General features: G+C 42.1%; 2 protein-coding genes across 5 annotated transcripts in view; one reads left to right on the top strand and one right to left on the bottom strand.

Moving 5' to 3' along the window:
- The window catches only part of LOC117267296 (CAP-Gly domain-containing linker protein 4), an 88,728-nt gene that overhangs the window by 54,910 nt on the left and 16,141 nt on the right, over positions 1-17,677 (top strand). The gene's annotated exons all lie outside the window — the stretch shown is intronic.
- alk (ALK receptor tyrosine kinase) overlaps positions 4,414-17,677 on the bottom strand; it is a 477,599-nt gene continuing 464,335 nt past the window's right edge. For both annotated transcript variants that reach the window (XM_033643119.2, XM_033643120.2), the window contains exons 25-29: positions 17,583-17,675; positions 10,498-10,599; positions 10,039-10,173; positions 8,960-9,050; positions 4,414-7,623 (exon numbers count right to left, since the gene is read on the bottom strand). In XM_033643119.2, coding sequence (XP_033499010.2) covers positions 6,514-7,623; positions 8,960-9,050; positions 10,039-10,173; positions 10,498-10,599; positions 17,583-17,675 — 1,531 coding nt within the window. In that variant the 3' untranslated portion in view covers positions 4,414-6,513. The remainder of the gene's footprint in view (positions 7,624-8,959; positions 9,051-10,038; positions 10,174-10,497; positions 10,600-17,582; positions 17,676-17,677) is intronic.

Below are 17,677 nucleotides of genomic sequence, written 5' to 3'. Positions count from 1 at the left end.
ATCTGTCGTTTAGTGCTTCAGGAATATCGTCTTTTTGTCAGTTAATTTGATGCTCGTTATCACCAAACTTCAAAACGTTCCAGCAAATACAGTATGTTTTGTGTCGGCTTCACCGCCCTCCTCACATCTATGCAAGTCAGTGAGGACACATAATGTAAGGAATAACATAGAAACTGTATCTGTCCTCCTGCTCCCCCCTGTAGAGTTGGTACTCAGGACTGGTTGTCTTTGCTTTGTAATATACTTTGTAGAGTTTGGCTTCTCTGTTTGCTAGCTCGCTGTTGTTTTAACAAGCAACTATAACATTATAAGCTGCTGTAAAGAACTATTATTTTACCACTGGCATTTAACCAAGAGAAATTCCACAGTTAACAGAACAGCTCCAGTAGGACGCAGTGACACATCTTCACAGTCCTGCATACAGGTTTCAGTGTGCTGGCCTGGTGTAAGGGTTTATGGCTGCCGGTGGAAACAGACTGAGTCTTTTATCTCGAAACATAATTCTTGGATTGCAACACCTCTTGAAACTAAGGTCAGACTGAATGTCAGTGAAAACCAGTGCAGCATCTTTATGAGCACCGTTTGATTTTCTCATGAATGTCTAGGGACTTGTTCTCTTCTTGCCCTTTTGTTTCCTTGTTTTCCAGCTCCTCTGTACTGTCTTAAAGAAGTCGGGGTTCTCATTGAGCCACGGCACTGTGTTTATTTTTGTACAATGAGTCAATTACGACTCAAAATGGTTCGTATATGTTTTCTTTTATCATGTTGGTTTGTTCTGTCTTTCACTTTTTAGCTGTTTTTATGTCTTGTGTATGATTTTCTTACCTTCTTATTCCAGTAAGGGGCAATAGAGTCAAGAGTAGTAAGACACATGCTATTAAAAAGGGGAACTAAGGCTCCTCAGTTATAAGTTAAACCTACAGTTGAACATGGCAGGGAAGCTAATGTAAGAGTCTCAAAAACCTTTTAATCTACCACCTGCAGTCGGCTAAAGACATGAAGACAGACATGCTGAGTGGAGGTGGAGGCAATATATTTAAAAACACTTTTTTAGTGAGAGACTGAAATTCTTTGTCTTAATGCTGTAACACCAGGGGACGATAGGGCAAGTGGGGTCGCTTAATATGTAAAGGGGAAAATTAACAGAAGCCTCAGTGAACCAATGGTGTTGCTGGCGATCTTTAAAGTATAAAACAGCCGGCTGCTTTGACCCCTGTGAGAACTGGATGGGAGGTCTTGTGCACCAGGCTGAGGGCATGAGGTCAGTAGCTGAGGTTAATGGCAGTGTGTAGAATCAGGAGGACTACAATCATCCAACTACAGAGTCAAGTCTGTGGTCTGTTGTGCTGTGGAAAATGCTTCTGTTGAGAGCATAAAGCTCGCCTCTGTCGGAACTGAATTTGTGGGATTAGTTTATTTGTAAATTTGTAAATGTGTTTTCTTTCTACGAGAAAGCTTTTATATATCACAAATGAGTAATCCGACCCAAAGAATAGATAGCAGTTGTCCAGGTCACTAATGTTGGGTTGGGTTCAAGTACTTTGTCACTCAGTCCTGCTTCATAATAGAGCACTTTTCCTGCCTCATTTGTAGCACAAATACAGTCTGTAACAAACTTGCCCTTGATTATTGTTTTTTTGACACACGGAGATTGAATTTGTCAAATAATACACTTTAGAAACTTGATAGTTTAAATGAGGCAATTTGAGGATGTCAGGGAGACCATTGTTTGCTCTTAAATTACCCTTTAACAGGGTTTTGTTCGAGGTTGATGGATCTTAGTGACAAACTGAAACTTTACTGATCTGAAAGGGAAACTTCAATATTTTCCCATGTTTTTGTGTCTATGGGTAAGGCAGCGTTAAGCCAGAGGGCTGCAGGCAGCATCCACAAAAGGGGCTTCAATGTAATCCAATAGGCCCAGACAGGATAATTACAATTGATTGATGATTGATTAATGGTCTTTAAGAATTTGTGAATATAGAATATGTATATGAAATATGAAATTTAATCGATCCAATGAGGATCTGATTCTAAATTAGAAACAGTCTCCGATTACATTCTAGCCATCAGTAGAATGGTGTAATTTGAAAACCTGTTTTAATGACTAGCATCAGCAAACAAAGGGAGCAATATTATCATTTAATGACAAGGCAGTAAATTTGGCAAGTACAAGAAGAGCGTGGCGCCAACATTGGAAAATTAAGCTTAAAAATTTAAATTTTAAATTAAAGCTTGAAAAGTTTTGGTCACATACAGCAAACATCTCCTCATGATCCGCTAGCTACATGTCCTCGAATATGCTGTGAAAAAGTCCGGTCTCTGTAGGCAGCCTAGGCTCTGCAAATGGCAACAAAAACATTTGAGGCTAAAAGGCGAGCTAGCTCTTTTGTGTTTTTCTTTCTTTTCTTTTTTTTCCACAGCATATTTAGAGGACATGTAGCTAGCGGATCGTGAGGAGATGTTTGCTGTATGTGACAAAAAAACTTTCAAGCTTAGGAAGACTTAGAGAGCCTTTAATTCGATTATATTAAATGTGATTCATATGTGTAGGCCTCTACATCTTTGTATATTTCATAGACTATGCAGTGCTGTCAGAGAATATGCAACATGTTGCTGTGAGCTATGAGTGAGGAAGAACGTGTTTAGTATTGTTTGGTATAAGCAAAGTTTTTGTTTTTTTAAAATCATGATTAATTAATTAATTGATCATTAGTGTGACCAATGTGTGCTTACAATCTGAAACCCTAACCCCCAGACACACTTAATCGACATCAAAGAACTAATGGGTGTTGAAGGCCGACTGTTGCTACGCCTCCGATTCCAGTATCACGGCTAAAAAGTGGCAATAAACACACTGGAGAGACTACAGCCAACAGCCAACCAGCACACACATCCTGTGCCTGTGTGAGAGGAAATAACTCTCCAGAACATTAGGTAGTGAGAGTCTGTATTCACCATTCAAAGATGTAAACCAAAAGATTGACAGGACAGATTCAAGATGCTAGTTAGCCAGTTAGCACATTAAAAACACAACCTGATGTTGGAAGAACAAAAGCTATTTACTGTGTGCTAGTGAATGAAAACACAAACAATTATGAACAGTTTCTGCTAAAAAGCTCAGTGGCTAAAGGAATAATCTTACTGCATATGACAAGTTTGTTTGATCTCATGTCTTCTTTAGTCGTTTGGTTACTTTCCTCACTTGAATTTCTCTTCTCGTTTGCTGAGCTGAACTGCTAATCAGAGTGATTTTACTCACTGACAGGCTCTGCCATCACCGACATGGATTCAGCTTGCTGAATCTGCTTAAATAAATCTGACAAGGGCCGATTAGTGCCAACAAGTTCAGAACAAACTGAAAAAACTAGGGTGACAGATGCTTACCAACGGCTCAACATTGACTAACCGCCAGCCATCAGCTTGGCTTGTCATGGCCTTTAGTAGCAATGGTGCACTGTTAATTAATTTGTCCACTAAAAGTGCTTATTTTTGCCACTGACAGGCTCAGGTTGTTATTCTAAGTGTCTGATCACATAATTTTGGAAAAGATCCCTACAGATAAATAAAACACTTCTTTACTTTGGCTGATTGCTTTATGCAGTCTGTTTGCTCCAGTCAACTCAACAGACTTCAGAGCGAGACTTAATTAGACATAGTAACAGACAGGTTAAAGTGAAAGGTAAAGAAAAACAGTTTATATCTTTGTCAGATACTTATAACAATCTGAGCCTGTCAGTGGCAAAAACAAAAACCTTTCAGTGGACAAAAACTGACGGTGCACACAGGCCTCCAGTGTGTACATTGCAGCCTGTGTTGTGGCTGCCAGCTGCAGCGTTCTCTCTCTCAGTACTGGACCAATTTCAAAAATCATATTCTCCATTAGTCACTTAGACACAAAAATGTAGTAAGACAGATTCCAGGTTGAAAAATACGAATGTTTTTCTTTAAATAACTTCCAGCTGAACGGCGAGGTTTAACACAATACAGGGGTTCATGATACCAGTGGTTTAATTAGCTGGTGCACAGACGACTCATTTGTTTTAATGAGCGCCACCTCTTGCATCCATTACTGCCAGCTTTTACCAATACCACTTTGTGTCAACACCATTTGTGCTGCCAATAACTTTTAAAGCTACTGCCGTCAAACTAGGAGTCCTAAAGTAGTGGAGACGTGACAAATAAAGATTTGATCCTGCATTTTACAGCCCTATTTCTGCGCATAGCTGTGATGTGTCAGTTTTAATATGAAGATTACCAGTATTAGCAGTTATAGGATGTTACACTAAACAAGCTGCTGTATGTCTGTGGTTGTGACTTCAGCAATTTATAATGTAATTATGTGTGTCAGTCAGTCTAATTAACTTGGCCCCGATCCCAAAGAGTGCAGCAGAAAGACATATGCAAAAACAGTTATTATATAGTAATTTATTAATTTTGGAGAATGTCTTCTGAAGGGCAATTTACAGCTTTTACCAGAGCCATAGTACAATACTTTATAATTACAACATTTACAGGTGCAGTTAAGTTTGTCTTTACATCAAACAATGGACATGAGCTGTGAGGGGAACACAGAATTAATGCATTTACTGTAACACAGGTACTGAGGACAAAGCAAAATACTTGTCATTGGCCAATATTTACCTTGCTCATTGACTTGGCCCACAGGAATACATTAGTCTTAATCAGTCACTGAGCGCTGTGACACACACGACAGCTCGTCATCGCTTTACAGCAGAGGGACTGACAGGATTGCCAAATACAGTCAAGCAAAAAGCATCAAAAAATGACACATATTGTCGTCATTCACCTAAATATCAACACCGCCACGCTCATGGCGCTGTCCCACTGACATACTGTATGTAGCTGTCCCAAAACTGAAAAAAGCAGACTTCAAACAGACAGTGAAACACCATGTGTGTGGAAACGAGCAGAATATGACTCAGACTCAGGTCTCAGCTTTCGTTCACATGTGGAGCGAAAGCAGTTTGTATTCAAACTTTTCACTCGGACTCATTTGTATTCCGCAGCAGTCACCCTATAATAGAAAAGATAAAATATGCAAATTTAGGAATGTAGAGTGCTTCGAGATGGCAATTTGAAGGTTAAGATTGATTCAGCAATATCCACTGTGTTTCTATATCCAGACAAAAAAAAGGGAAAAACATTTTTTAACAAGAAATGAATTGATAAAAGGTTACTGAAAAAGCCATAAGAAAAGAAAAGCCTCAACTTCACTGTCTCAAAGCGCCCCTTTAACAGAACGGAGTTGTGAACAAAAGGAGAGTCCACAGAGCAGTGATTTCAATAGTTCCCAGGGCAACGGCTTATTACAAATCTTCAGCAATAGTAAAAAGTAAAAGAACTCTTAAATGTTGCTGAGTGTGGCTCGCCTTTAATCCTTTTAATTCTTCAGTCAAATAATCTGCGTCACTGCTCTATTTATCCACTTACTTCTACACCTTAAAGGTCACTGTAAAGGCCATGACTGATTTCCTGTATCAGTGTTATAACAAACCATTCAGGAAACTCAAGGTCCATCATTTTTTTTGGGATTGTTCCATCTCTCATTTTTTCTTACTGTATTACCAAAAAAATACCTAAAGTGAAAACCGGTTGATGTAAAATGAATCTGTTTGGATCTGAAGAAGCATGTTCATGAATAATTTATAGAGCCACTTCCAAATAATAAATAAACAAATGAATAAATAAACAAGCAGGCAAGCAAACATCAACAAACACATTTTTCCCAGTGTTTTTTTTCTCTTTTTTTGTATAAATGTCTCTGGTAATCCAGTGTCTGATTCTGTGATATCCTTGAAAAATAGTCAAGTTATTTACCACACTGTTGTTTTCAAAAGGATGTGGAGAAGGAACAGTGTGAGGGTTCTGCAGTAGAACGGACACATGTGGCTTGCAGCTGTAGACAACCTTTGCAGCTGTTACAGTCAAACTGGTCACCAAAGTTTGTGACTTAAAGTCTTAGGTTTGGCAAAATATAAAGATTTGAATCCACATCATAGTCCATTCTCACAGATGAGAGACATCCTCAGCTGTCCATGGACACATGGCAAATGTGCACGCTCTTGGTCACAGCCAGATGGAAAGTTGTCCTCGTGTCCTCCTGTGCCATAAACTCTATTTGATTCTTTCTCAGCATTCTCTCTCATAATCATAATCCCTCCAGCGTAGAAAAAATACATTTTTTAAACTCTTAAAACTAGCCTTTACTCTTCATTTTGCCTCCCAAAGCTTTTTTTTTTTTAGTTCTCTGATGTGCTTTAGCATCCGTTGGGGATTTCAACACACCTCCAGGGTTCTCATGGGAAAAGCCTGATGGAGTCATCCAGCTTCGTTTCAGCGAGAACTGGAGGAAGGAACCAAAATAATGGGATGGTAGGGGGTGGTGTAAAATGGTCTCTGTCCTGACACAGTGTTGCCTGCTATGTGTCCTGAACACACAGTCTCCAAAGACAGGGCCTGAAAAAGAGACCAGTGGCACAGGCATTTGGGCTAAAGCACGGTGGCGTTGTGGCCCTCCATTCTGGGCAGCCTGGGGTCCTGTACTGTCCCCATGGTGACTAGAAGTGGACGGCTGTCCTCAGACATACCTGACCGACTCAGGGACACTGAGGTGGGAATTGAGGCCCCCCTCTGGTGGGCTGCTGAGGACATGGAGATGCCCTGCTGTGGTGTAGGGGGTGGAGGAGGGGGGTTGGGGTTACCGTGGGCGGCCTCCAGGGGCAGGCCCTGCTCCTGGTACCCGTATCCGATGTTCCCACAGGGGAATCGTCTCAGTCTGTAGAGGGGGACCGGGGGCAAGGCGGCTGAATCTAAAAGCAGAGGTGACTGTGCAGCAGGAGGTGGTGGTGGGGGTAACAGAGGTCTGCAAAGACCCTGCTGCTGCTGCTGATGGTGCAGCAGCTGGAGTTGGTGCTGCTGCTGGAGCTGATGCTGCTGCTGGAGCTGATGCTGGAACTGCTTGTGCTGGTGCTGGAGACCCAGCGCTCCCGCCACCTCAGCCACAGTCCGGCCCACATGCTCCTGCCCCTCGCCAGGCACCCTGCCACTGCTCCCTCCCGCTCCCCCCACCCCTCCTTGCCTCTGCTGCTGCTGCTGCTTCCTCTGCTGCAGGAACCACGAGCCATATGTCGGGTTCCAGAGACTGGTGCTCTTCCCACTGTGACCCTCCTTCTCTGGCGGGTGGCCCTGGGTGAAGGCCAGGTTGATGTGGCCTCCCTCGGGACTGGGCTGGGTGGTGACATGAGGTCCTTTGGCAGTGAGTGTAGAGGTGGCTGTGGAGGTGACTGTGTTGGTGGTTGTCATGGTGATGGAGGTCTGTGTGTGAGGCTGCTGGTGCTGGTGGAGGCATGGCTGGGGCTGGGCCGACATCTGTGCTTTGGCCTCTGATGCTGTGCTAGTCACGACAGCGTGCTCCCCACCTCTCCGGGTCTCCTCTGTAGGATAGGATGGGGGCGGCTGCGGAACCTCCCCATCAGGCACCTGGGCATTCACCAACACAGTTGGAGCTGAGGGGTCGTCAGAGTGTGTGGGTACACGCTCCTCCTCTTCGGGGATGGGTCCATACTCTACAGGTAGAGGCATGGTCACCACGTCAGGGTCCTAAAATGGGGTTGACCATCAAGAGATCAGTTTATTTTTGTGTTAACAGTATTAAATTAAATCACAATTTAAAAGAGACACATTTTCTTTTTTAAACTACATCATTTATAATTAAGGAACAAATATGAGGTGAGAACACTTAGTCAACGGTTTCTTCAGCTATAATAAAAACTGCCAAGTTTAGTCAGCTGTAGCTAATTAAATAAATGATCTGAGTTAACCATAGTACAACATGAAACTACTGGGTGTTGTATGAATCATATTCTAATTGATGCCTGTGTCTGTTGTATTTATGGTTGAGCACAGATGGTTTCCTCTTGTAAGAACATGTGCCATGAAGCAGCTTGTTTAGTCAGTGGAGCTAAAGTTTAAGTAGCTACCGCAAAGAGCTGTCAGCTATGTCATTAGAGGTTGTCAGTCAGATGCCAACATTTTCTAATGTTACACATACAGGTTGATACTGATGAATTTAATTCCACTGTGGAAATCATTATCATGTAGGAAAATGAGTGTGTAAGGTAAAATACAGGCCTAGCATTTAAACAACATCTTAAAAATGTGAGCAAAATATATATATTTTTTCCAAAGAATACTAAATGTAGTGAAAGTTGATTATCTGTAGTTGACCTGTTAACAAATGAGGAGCTCTGGACTGGGGTGGGTCACCTGCAAAAAGGTTGTGTTATGTGAGAAAACTACATTTATATAAATTCACAGGCATGAGAGAAAATGAACTAATACGGTGGGTAGCGGGTGACAACAAAAATAATCACAGGTATTGAGCTGGCTGTGTGGATGTTCAGTAGCCTCTGCTTGGTCCAAAAACCATATCATGTGGCACGCTGACAAAACGTGCAGTGGACATTTAACAAAACAATGTTGGAGCCAAGGATGCAGCTGACTGATAGCAAGGGAGCAGGTACTTTGGATAAGTGGACAGATGGTTACTGCAAAAGCGGTTATCTTTGTGCCACTTTGCATCATCACCTCAACAACAAGAGGGAGGTGACCGAGCAAATGCCGTGCACATGTGAATGGGATAGTACATTACCCAAAAGAGCGGCAAAAAGGTGTGTTTCATCATGGGTAGTTTGTGGGACTTATATTATGGGTTGGGGCCAGTGTGGATTTTCCTTGGAGATAACTTTGGGTAATGATACGGTTCAGTACTGAGCTTTGCAGGCCACCAATACAGGCTTGTTACATTTATAAAATACAGTATATCCACAATTTAAACCAAGCATTATTGCAAAATTCAGATATTTCCCTCATGTCTCTTAGTCCTAATTTGTGTATTCATGGCAGCGGAGTCCCACAGAGTGCTTTGTTTAGTTACCTGTAAGCAGTAGTCAATTCTCTCCAGGATAGTTGAGAAGTTAGGCCTGTCTTCAGGCTGATGCTGCCAACTCTGAGTCATTATACGATACCTAAAAACACACATTAATGGGCAGACATACATAATGAAAACATTTCCTTCCGCTCCATGCAGATGCAGAGAAAACAAAAAGACACAGAGGCTGACCAGCACCATGTCTCCCGCTGGTTTTTTACAAATGCCAGATTGATCTCTTTTGACAAAATATCCCTAATAGCCACCTCCTGCTGCTCTGAGCAATTGTGTTTAATGGGCGATGCAGAGAAGAGGAGGAACTAACAGTGAAGTTAAATCCTGAGATCTGGTCTTAATTGCTGAGATGATTCCAACTGTAGCTGCTGCTTTCGTAATCAGTGTGTCCTGTTGTGAGACTGTTTTGCAACTTCAAATTAAGCGAACATCACAGGGCCGTGTTTATTTTTTCAAAGAGAGAAATACACATTTACACGGAACATGCAAGGCAGGTTGTGAGACGATACGAGGAGTAATCTGCAAAGCTGTGGCCAACAGGTGTGAAGGGGAAAGCTGTGAAATTCCAGGAAGGCCCAAGTGTATGTGTATGTAAGTGAGAGAGAAAATGTGTGTGTGCATCTGCCCATATATGTTGTATAATAGAGCTGGCATGAGAGGCGACATCTGAAAAGTGAGTGAAAATATAGTGTGATATGGAAATGGTTTTTAAGCTCTCTATCAGCTACCCATGACTTCCTCTAAATTGGGAGGCAAACTTGAAAGAAGATTGTTAATGTGGTTTTCATATTGAAAGCGCTGAGCACCATCTCCCATAAAATGTTCTGACGCCTTCTAGGTCACAACTCGTTTACGTGTCAATATCAGCAAATCATCAGAGCCTTTCATGTCTGCCTCTGAGCTTGTGTTTTTTCCTTTATGCCGCCTATGTGTATACTATCTACGCATTACATGCTCTGTCTTATTTATATTATAGAGAAGCTTAATTAGACCTCATGGGAGCACATTTTTATTCTGGTCATGTGAAGCACATGAATGCATTCAGCATCTGAGAGTGGATGTGCACTTACACTGGCCCAGGGCAGTTTTTAGGTGGGTCCATCCTCCCACCGTTGGTTACAAACTCCAACACCTCCTGATTACTGCGACTTGGATATGGCATGTAGCCCAATGAGAAGATCTCCCACAGCAGAACCCCAAACGACCTGCAGATGATGCAAGCACAGATTAGTTCCAGGGAGAGGAAGACTAGAGGGTGCGACTAAGGACAATCAGGTCGTAAATTATGAGCACCATCAGAGCTGAAGCTGTAAAGGATAAGAGCAGAGGACAAAAGTGAGACAGAGACAAACATATGGCTCAGGATCAAAGACATTGAAGGGCAGAGGAAGGTGAAAAGCAGAAAGCAAGACAGGGGGCATGTTGGGACAGCAGATGTCTGAGTGTGAAATATAGGTGGTGACATCACAGTGAGGGTGAGCTTTAGTCGTCACCGAGGCCAGTTGAAGAGAAGTGTGAGGGATTCTTACCATGTGTCTGTTTTGGATGTGAAGATGCCCTCCATGAAGGCTTCAGGTGGCATCCACTTCACTGGCAGCATGGCACGCCCCCCCTTCCTGTAGTAGCTTGCCCTAAACACGCACAAAAACATTTTGAATGGCAAGATGCTTTATGACTAACCATGTGGCTCATAATAGTAATATAGTTTTTATTGTTTGCCCACTAATAATAAAAAAAGGCAACAATTGTAAAATGAAAACCAGCATCTGTAGTTTGCAGCACCATCACCATGGCAACACCACTGCCCTCAAAAGCAGAGGGTAAAAAAAAGAAAAAAGAAGAAAAAAAAAAAATCTAACATCCAGCAATTAATTCAGTGTTTGTCAGTGGCTATAAAGGCACTCTGATCCAATCACATTTTTCAGTTTCCTAACACGTTGGCGAGAGATCCTCTAAGAACTCCTTATCTCGCCAAAAGGGAAGAGGGAAATTTTTCGCTGTGCCGAGCCCCGTCTAAGCCATTTTTAATGCTGTCTTGCGCGTGCCGTCGGTAAAGAAATTATCTGATGTGTGCTCTATCTGATTGTTGGTGCTGATAGAGGTCACTGCCTGGTTCATCTCGCCCTGCTCGAGGCACACAGCGGGGACAAGACATGAACTAGGTGCCGCTCGGCTCCCCATCCATCAAAGTGTCCACACGGGAAAAAATGGACACACATCAACATCCGAGTTAAGTGGTGTCAGCTGTGTTTGGCTGGAAACAGCATCACTTGGCATCGTTTGCTGTTGCAGAGGAGTAAATCTGTTTGCCCCAAGTGATTTTGTCATAAAAATGACACTTTTTGTCCCTGAGCAGTTGTTTGTAAACATGACAAGTTGTTCATAATAAATAGGACTGTAATAGCCTATAGACAGGTTTGTAACTGGAGGGTTGCCAGTTCCAATCCCAGGGCCTTTTGGGAAAGTAATGGAGAAGCAGGAACAGTCTCTTTCTCTTTGCCTTCAAAAACTAGACAAGTAAGTGAAGCACCAACTGCTCTGCTGGAGCTACACATGGCTGAGCAGGGAAGGACTGTAATTACAGTGGGAAGCTCCCAGGTGTGAATGTGAAGCAGGATGAGAAAAGAGCATTGGACTCAGTCGGCGTACCCCAGATGAATAAAAGCTAAAAACAAAACAAAACAAAACAAAAAAAACAGAAAAGAAAGAATGGCAAACACATCAAAAGCAGGGTGGCAAGGAATAAAACAGCTTAGATAAAATGTGGGACAACAAGCAACAAAAAAAAAAAAAAAAAAAAAGACTGGTTTTGGCAGCCACAGCTGGGGCATGGGCTGCATGACCCATCACATTTTGTCTTTAGTTTGTCTTTACTTTAGGACGCTTTCAAGCTGCGCGCTCGCTCACCAGGGGCGGAAATGTCTGAACTACTGTTAAAAGCCAGAGCTATGCATGCTTTAAAAGTAATCTGTGAAATTCAGTCCAAAAATAATATGCAACTAGTGCCAGGAAGCTAAAACAGATGTAGCCAAGCCTCAGCTTCTTTATTGAACCAGGTGAGGGAAGTCAGCTCCATTCAAAGACAAAAAAAGTTTTTTTTAACCTCATGAGACTCAAGCTTTTGTTTTTTTATGTATTTTTAATTTCTCCTAGCTATCTGGTAAAAGTAGGACCTGATTTTTTATTGGTCACAAGTGTACGATAATGTATTAAACTGATTATTTCAGTGCCTGAACATGGTTGAGCAAAAACAAAATTACAAACAATACAGCATTTGTTTAATGTTTTGTAACTCTACGGGTTAGGGGTCACTGTTCAAGTCTAAACTGTTCAAACCTGTACATTTCAGTGCTCCTATCAAGGAATGTGCTTTTCGTATGTAGCAGCAGTCTGTCACACCTAATTGACCTGAGCGAAATGCTACGATAATCAGATAATAAAGTCCCAGTGTTCTCAAATGAGTCCTTCCTAATTAACTGCGTTTCAGCTTGTTACTATCACTAAAATTGGTCAGATTTGTTTGCCTCATCAAGCTACCAACATTATTAAGTATATAAAAAAGTTTCAACGATAAAGTTTGATCAGGTTTGTACCCTGTCTGCTTTTGGGCCAGAATTGGCTGTGGCTGCCATCTTGTTTTTTTGTTTGTTTTTTTAAACATAGTTTAGTGTATTGTGCTTTTGCTGCCACCCGATGGCACATAAAAGTGTCCACAGACGAGAACAACAGGTCTAAGTGATGCATTATTAGGTATTGCAGGAGTTCTTCAGGGTATACTACGCAGGATTTTCTTAAAAAACGATGTATAGACTCATACAAAAGTAAGCCCTCTCAGTCATCTCTTATGACCCACTAGAGGTGCATGGCGGTGTATTTATCTGTAGAGACTCTGTCCTCTGCTTGTATTTAGTTATTTTCTTCTTATTTTGCTGTGTTCAGCATGATCCCGGTCACAGCGCTCAGGTGAGGTTGGGGCTTTTTAGCGAGGCGAACCACCAAGCGGGCAGAGCTGAGGTCGGCTTTCACTTTTGATGGCGATTCTATTTACAAACAGTAGCAGACAATTCCTGCATATTATAAGTTTGTGGCTTTTGGTGTGATGTTTCCTCTAATGGTATTTCAGGTTTAAAGGTTAAAAGGAAAAGAAACAGCTGTTTTTTTTTTTCCCTGCACAGTATCGACACAAGACAAACAACAGAGACAGCACCGATCATTGGTTTGACTCGCAGCTACAGCTGTGTGTCTTCAGGGGGGCAGTAAGTAGAGACGAATATAGATGATGTGCTGTCAGATAGTATGGCTAAGAGGAAAATATATACTTAGCAAACTATTGGCATCAGAAGCTAGCCTTGAGGAAAATTACACATAATCATTGACGCAGAGAAAACAATCACTAGTTGAGTCTGTTTGCTTGACAGATTAGCTACTCACACTGATTCAAAATCTATCACTTAGAATAACACAATCAATTCAATGATGGGAATAAGTTCTTCTGTTTTTAGGCCCACAATTACAGGACTGAATTCTGCTACCATCTTCTCTGCTGTGCCCCCCCACCAGTATCCTTCCTGTCTGTCCCAGTAAATAAAACAGTGAGGGAAGTGGACTGTCTGAAAGACTGCGATTAGATCAAAGAGCTGTGGCAGTGGATGCTCATTGGATCCTGCGTTTGTTGCTGTATAAAGACTGATTTCAGTGATAAGAAGCTTACAAAAACTTAATGGCCACAATCTCCTAAATTCATTGTTGTTATATAGTTACAGCCACCACCTTAAGTGACCTCTGCAGGTTTAACACATCGCTCAAAAAAAGAACCAGAACACTTGAAACTTTTGCCCATTACAAAATGCTGGAACGATTTGAAAAGATTGAGGGATGGTAAAATGGAGAGCTGATCATCCCCCCATCAGTGGATCGACCTAATTTTTTTTAGTGTGGGGTTTATGGACATATTTATTATTACTGCTAACACCACCAACACAGACTGAAAGCTGAGCTGCAGATTAGGGCGACTTAAATACAGTCCTAGGAAATCCATAGCACAAATGGAGGTGTTTTTATACGTGTGCGTTTTTCTTGTGTGAGCCATTCAGTGTGCAGAGGGGAAGCTGGGAGATAGAGGCAAAAGACTAACAGTAAGAGACAGAGGCGTTGAGCAGACTGTGTTGAATGTGGAGTAAGATAGAAGAACATGCACCCGAGGACACAATGTGGAGCCTAATACTTGTGTCTGCTCATTGAGTTGGATGTCTTTGTTCTGCCTTCACTGTGTGTGTGTGTGTGTGTGTGTGTGTGTGTGTGCATGCGTGTGTGCACCAGGCTGACATTAATAAACACAACCTAAAGTCATGCTAGACACCACTGTTAATAGTTGCTATGAAAATGTGGTCATTTAAGGCAAACACCAATTCTTTTCTGAGAGCGCAGTGAATTTCTCTTCATTGTGGCGGCTGTTTACCTCAGGATGATTACTGACTGGCAGCTTTTGTTTACCCAGCTTTTTATTTACCACCACATCACCGGTGTGCAAGCATGCGTGTGAGACTGCGAGGGAATTTGTGCATGAGAGAGGAAGTCCATGGAACACCATGTGCAAGCACGCCTGTGGCTCTGCTCCCAGAATATAAAAAGCTGACATTAAGCCTTGTCCCGGCCCCTCACTGTGACGCCTGTCCCCTGGGACGGCCTCAAAAGGACTCCCATGTCCCTTCGTCACTTAGCAGGAGGGCCACATCATGAAACAGCAAAAATAACACACCGACGGCATAGCGCGCAACCCAACCATCCCTCCCTCTCCAAATAATAACAATGATAATCAAAAACGAGTCGCGGCGCCATGGCTCCAGGCTGAGAGATAAAAACAAAATCACATCGAGGCACCTGAAAAACTGACATCAGCAATTAAATCAAGCGCTCCTAATGTGGCTCCCCAGGGGTGTTGTGCAACAGTCTTTTCCGGATGCTCTGAGAGTGACTTTGCTCTCGTGTGCCTTTCCATCAGATGATTCGAAAGTGCTGCGCTGATATAGCTGAATGTTGTGACATATTTCCCCTGTTCTAATTTCTTACCAGATGAAAGGCTTGGGAGATTTCCCTGCTGGATTGTGCATTCATTTAAACAGTGTCACGTGAAAGAGTGGTAGCTATATTAAAAAGTTGGAGCTAAGAATAATGAGTCGCCGTAGGGGCTACAGATGAGCTGATGTAGATTAAAAGAAGGCATCAGTATGACAGTGTGATGGAGAATAAAAACGTATTTACCAGTTTAAAAGTCTTCATGATAAGTACCATGGCCTTTACAATCACATGCCAAGAAGAACCCTTCCTAAGTAAGGAGCCGGTACATCACTGAAATCCTATTTTTTCCTTTCTTAGTTTACGTTTTGCTCTCTCACTCTGTGGTTGGAGAATTGTCCACACCCAGAATTTCACAGGATGAAAAAACTATTGTAGTTAGTCTCAGGCTAGTCCACACATCCATGTCTTCTTCTTCTTCTTTTTTTTCTTCTTTCTTTTAAACAGGGGTTTTCCTCCTTTTGTTCTCAAAAAATAAAATTAAAAATCCTGTCCACACTAGCACTGTTTAAAAAAACTGTCCAAATTAAACACAGAAGCACAACTGAGGCACTGTCAAGAGCATGTCAAACCAGCAGGCAGTGATGTAACCCTGACCCTACAGCCATGTTGGCCAATCATGCACAGAAGAAGACAATGTTGGCTAATTAGGAGCCTAAAAAAAAGAGTATTACGTTAGCGAGACTCTAGCTACACTCTTGGGAGTGTTGGATTATGTAGCAGTGACCTTCATGGCACACTCTGATGCCTCTGCTACTCATTATAGTGGAGGAGTAACTGTACATTTATGTTCAAATGTTTAAAAAGTCCTGTCAGCAAGGTTAGAGCCAGCACTATTTTGGCCACGTCTGCCATTGCATGAAATGTCCCCTTATTTGGGCCGCCTCACAAAGGAGTTTACGGTGTACACTCTGATGGTACAAGCCAAGAGCGACACTGACGGGAGTTTCTGAACATGTTCACCTCAGATGGAGTTTTACAGAAGGTCCCATCCAGTGACCTAAGATGCAGTTCATCTGCAGACTAAAGGCTGAAATACACAGAAAAAAGTCTGGTTTAAAAAATACATTTGTACGTCTGGACTGAGCCTTACTTCAGGTGAGACTGTTGGGGGAAACAACAGCAACAGTTATTGGTTCAGATAGCTTCAGATGACCTTTGCTGATGTTCAGTGTCAAAATGTAACTTCCATGCAGTGCAGCAAAATGCTGGGGAGGAAGTGAGAGGAGAGGGATCTGACAATAAAGAATCTGACTACTGCAGACAGGAGTTTGCGTTCCATCTCACACCAATGGTCACCATTTGTTTCTTGTGACAATAAAGCAGTCTTTTTATAACCTTGATCAAGTACACACCTCTGACCTCACCCAGACTACAACCAGAGGTGTTGCTGGGTGAGGTCAGAGGTGTAAAAGACTTGAAACTAGGGATGGGCAGCACAAGCAAAAACATGCGAAAATCATGCCAACTATTCGACGATTTTTCGAATAATGATGGCTGAGATGACTGAATGGTTTTTCGTGCCTTTAGGTTTCAGACAGTCGTCTTCACAAATAGATGTTTGTTTAAAGAGTTTGTTTTGTACATGGAGAACAGAACGCTGTACAATGGTTCAACCAGACTGACAACTGAGAGGGCAAAAACAGACGAGGATCCCTCTGAGCTATGATTCAATGAGAATAGAAAAAAACCCACCAGTTATTGGTAAAAGAAGCTAGAGGCTTCAAAACATCACAATGTGTTCAGATTTTAACAAGATTAGGTTCTTTCTTCAGTGTCAAGTCAATAAAAAGCTGGATTAACAGGCAACATGTTGCTTCAGCAAAAGTATTCTTTAAACATCACAACAGAAATAGAGGGTTAGTCTATCAGAATATCAGCTGAACATGCCATGGACTGACAAATCCATTTAAACCCTTTCAATCTAACCATGAGTAGAGTGCAGAGGGCTCAAAGACAGAGAGTCCAGAGAGTCCTATTATGGTTTAATGGTGACTGAAGGTCACTTGTGCTTCTCTGGGTTGGAAAACAAATTCAGAATCGATGGTATTTGTGAGAAAAATGGTTCCAACAGTATCTTGCTATCATACAACACTGCAGGGACATTGACTAAACAGAAGTTTGAATTATTTAATTCTTCTTCTTTTCAGGCCAAAACTGTCTCAAAAGTGAATAGTTGAATTGGTGTTTTAATCATGCTGTTTAGCCATCGGTGAAGGAAGGATGAAAAACATTAAAATAACAGGTCATTACAAACATTTGACCAACAGTGTATACCTTTTAATATTACGTTTGAATTCAGCTGCCATCCTCCAGTCCTACCTTGAGATTACTCCATAGAACTGGCATGTAGTGCATGCTCACTCAGTGTTCCCCCCATATTTGTTCTTCAAAGATACACTTTCTTTCTTATTTTCAGTTTGATGTGAGCTTATTGTCTCAGACCTTATTTAGACTCAAAATCAGCTGAACCTGATCTTGATTTTGAGCCAGCCAAGGCAGTCCTGCCTGCTGCCGTACATCTGTCCGTCAACAGTACCTGTAAATGTCTCGAGCCATCCCAAAATCTCCAATCTTGGCGACGCGGCCCGATCCTTTGCAGGTCAGTAGGCAATTCCGAGCTGCTATGTCCCT

Source organism: Epinephelus lanceolatus, chromosome 15 (genome assembly GCF_041903045.1).
Source record: "Epinephelus lanceolatus isolate andai-2023 chromosome 15, ASM4190304v1, whole genome shotgun sequence".
In the NCBI taxonomy this organism is placed as follows: domain Eukaryota; kingdom Metazoa; phylum Chordata; class Actinopteri; order Perciformes; family Serranidae; genus Epinephelus; species Epinephelus lanceolatus.
This window is presented reverse-complemented; position numbering and strand designations above follow the sequence as displayed.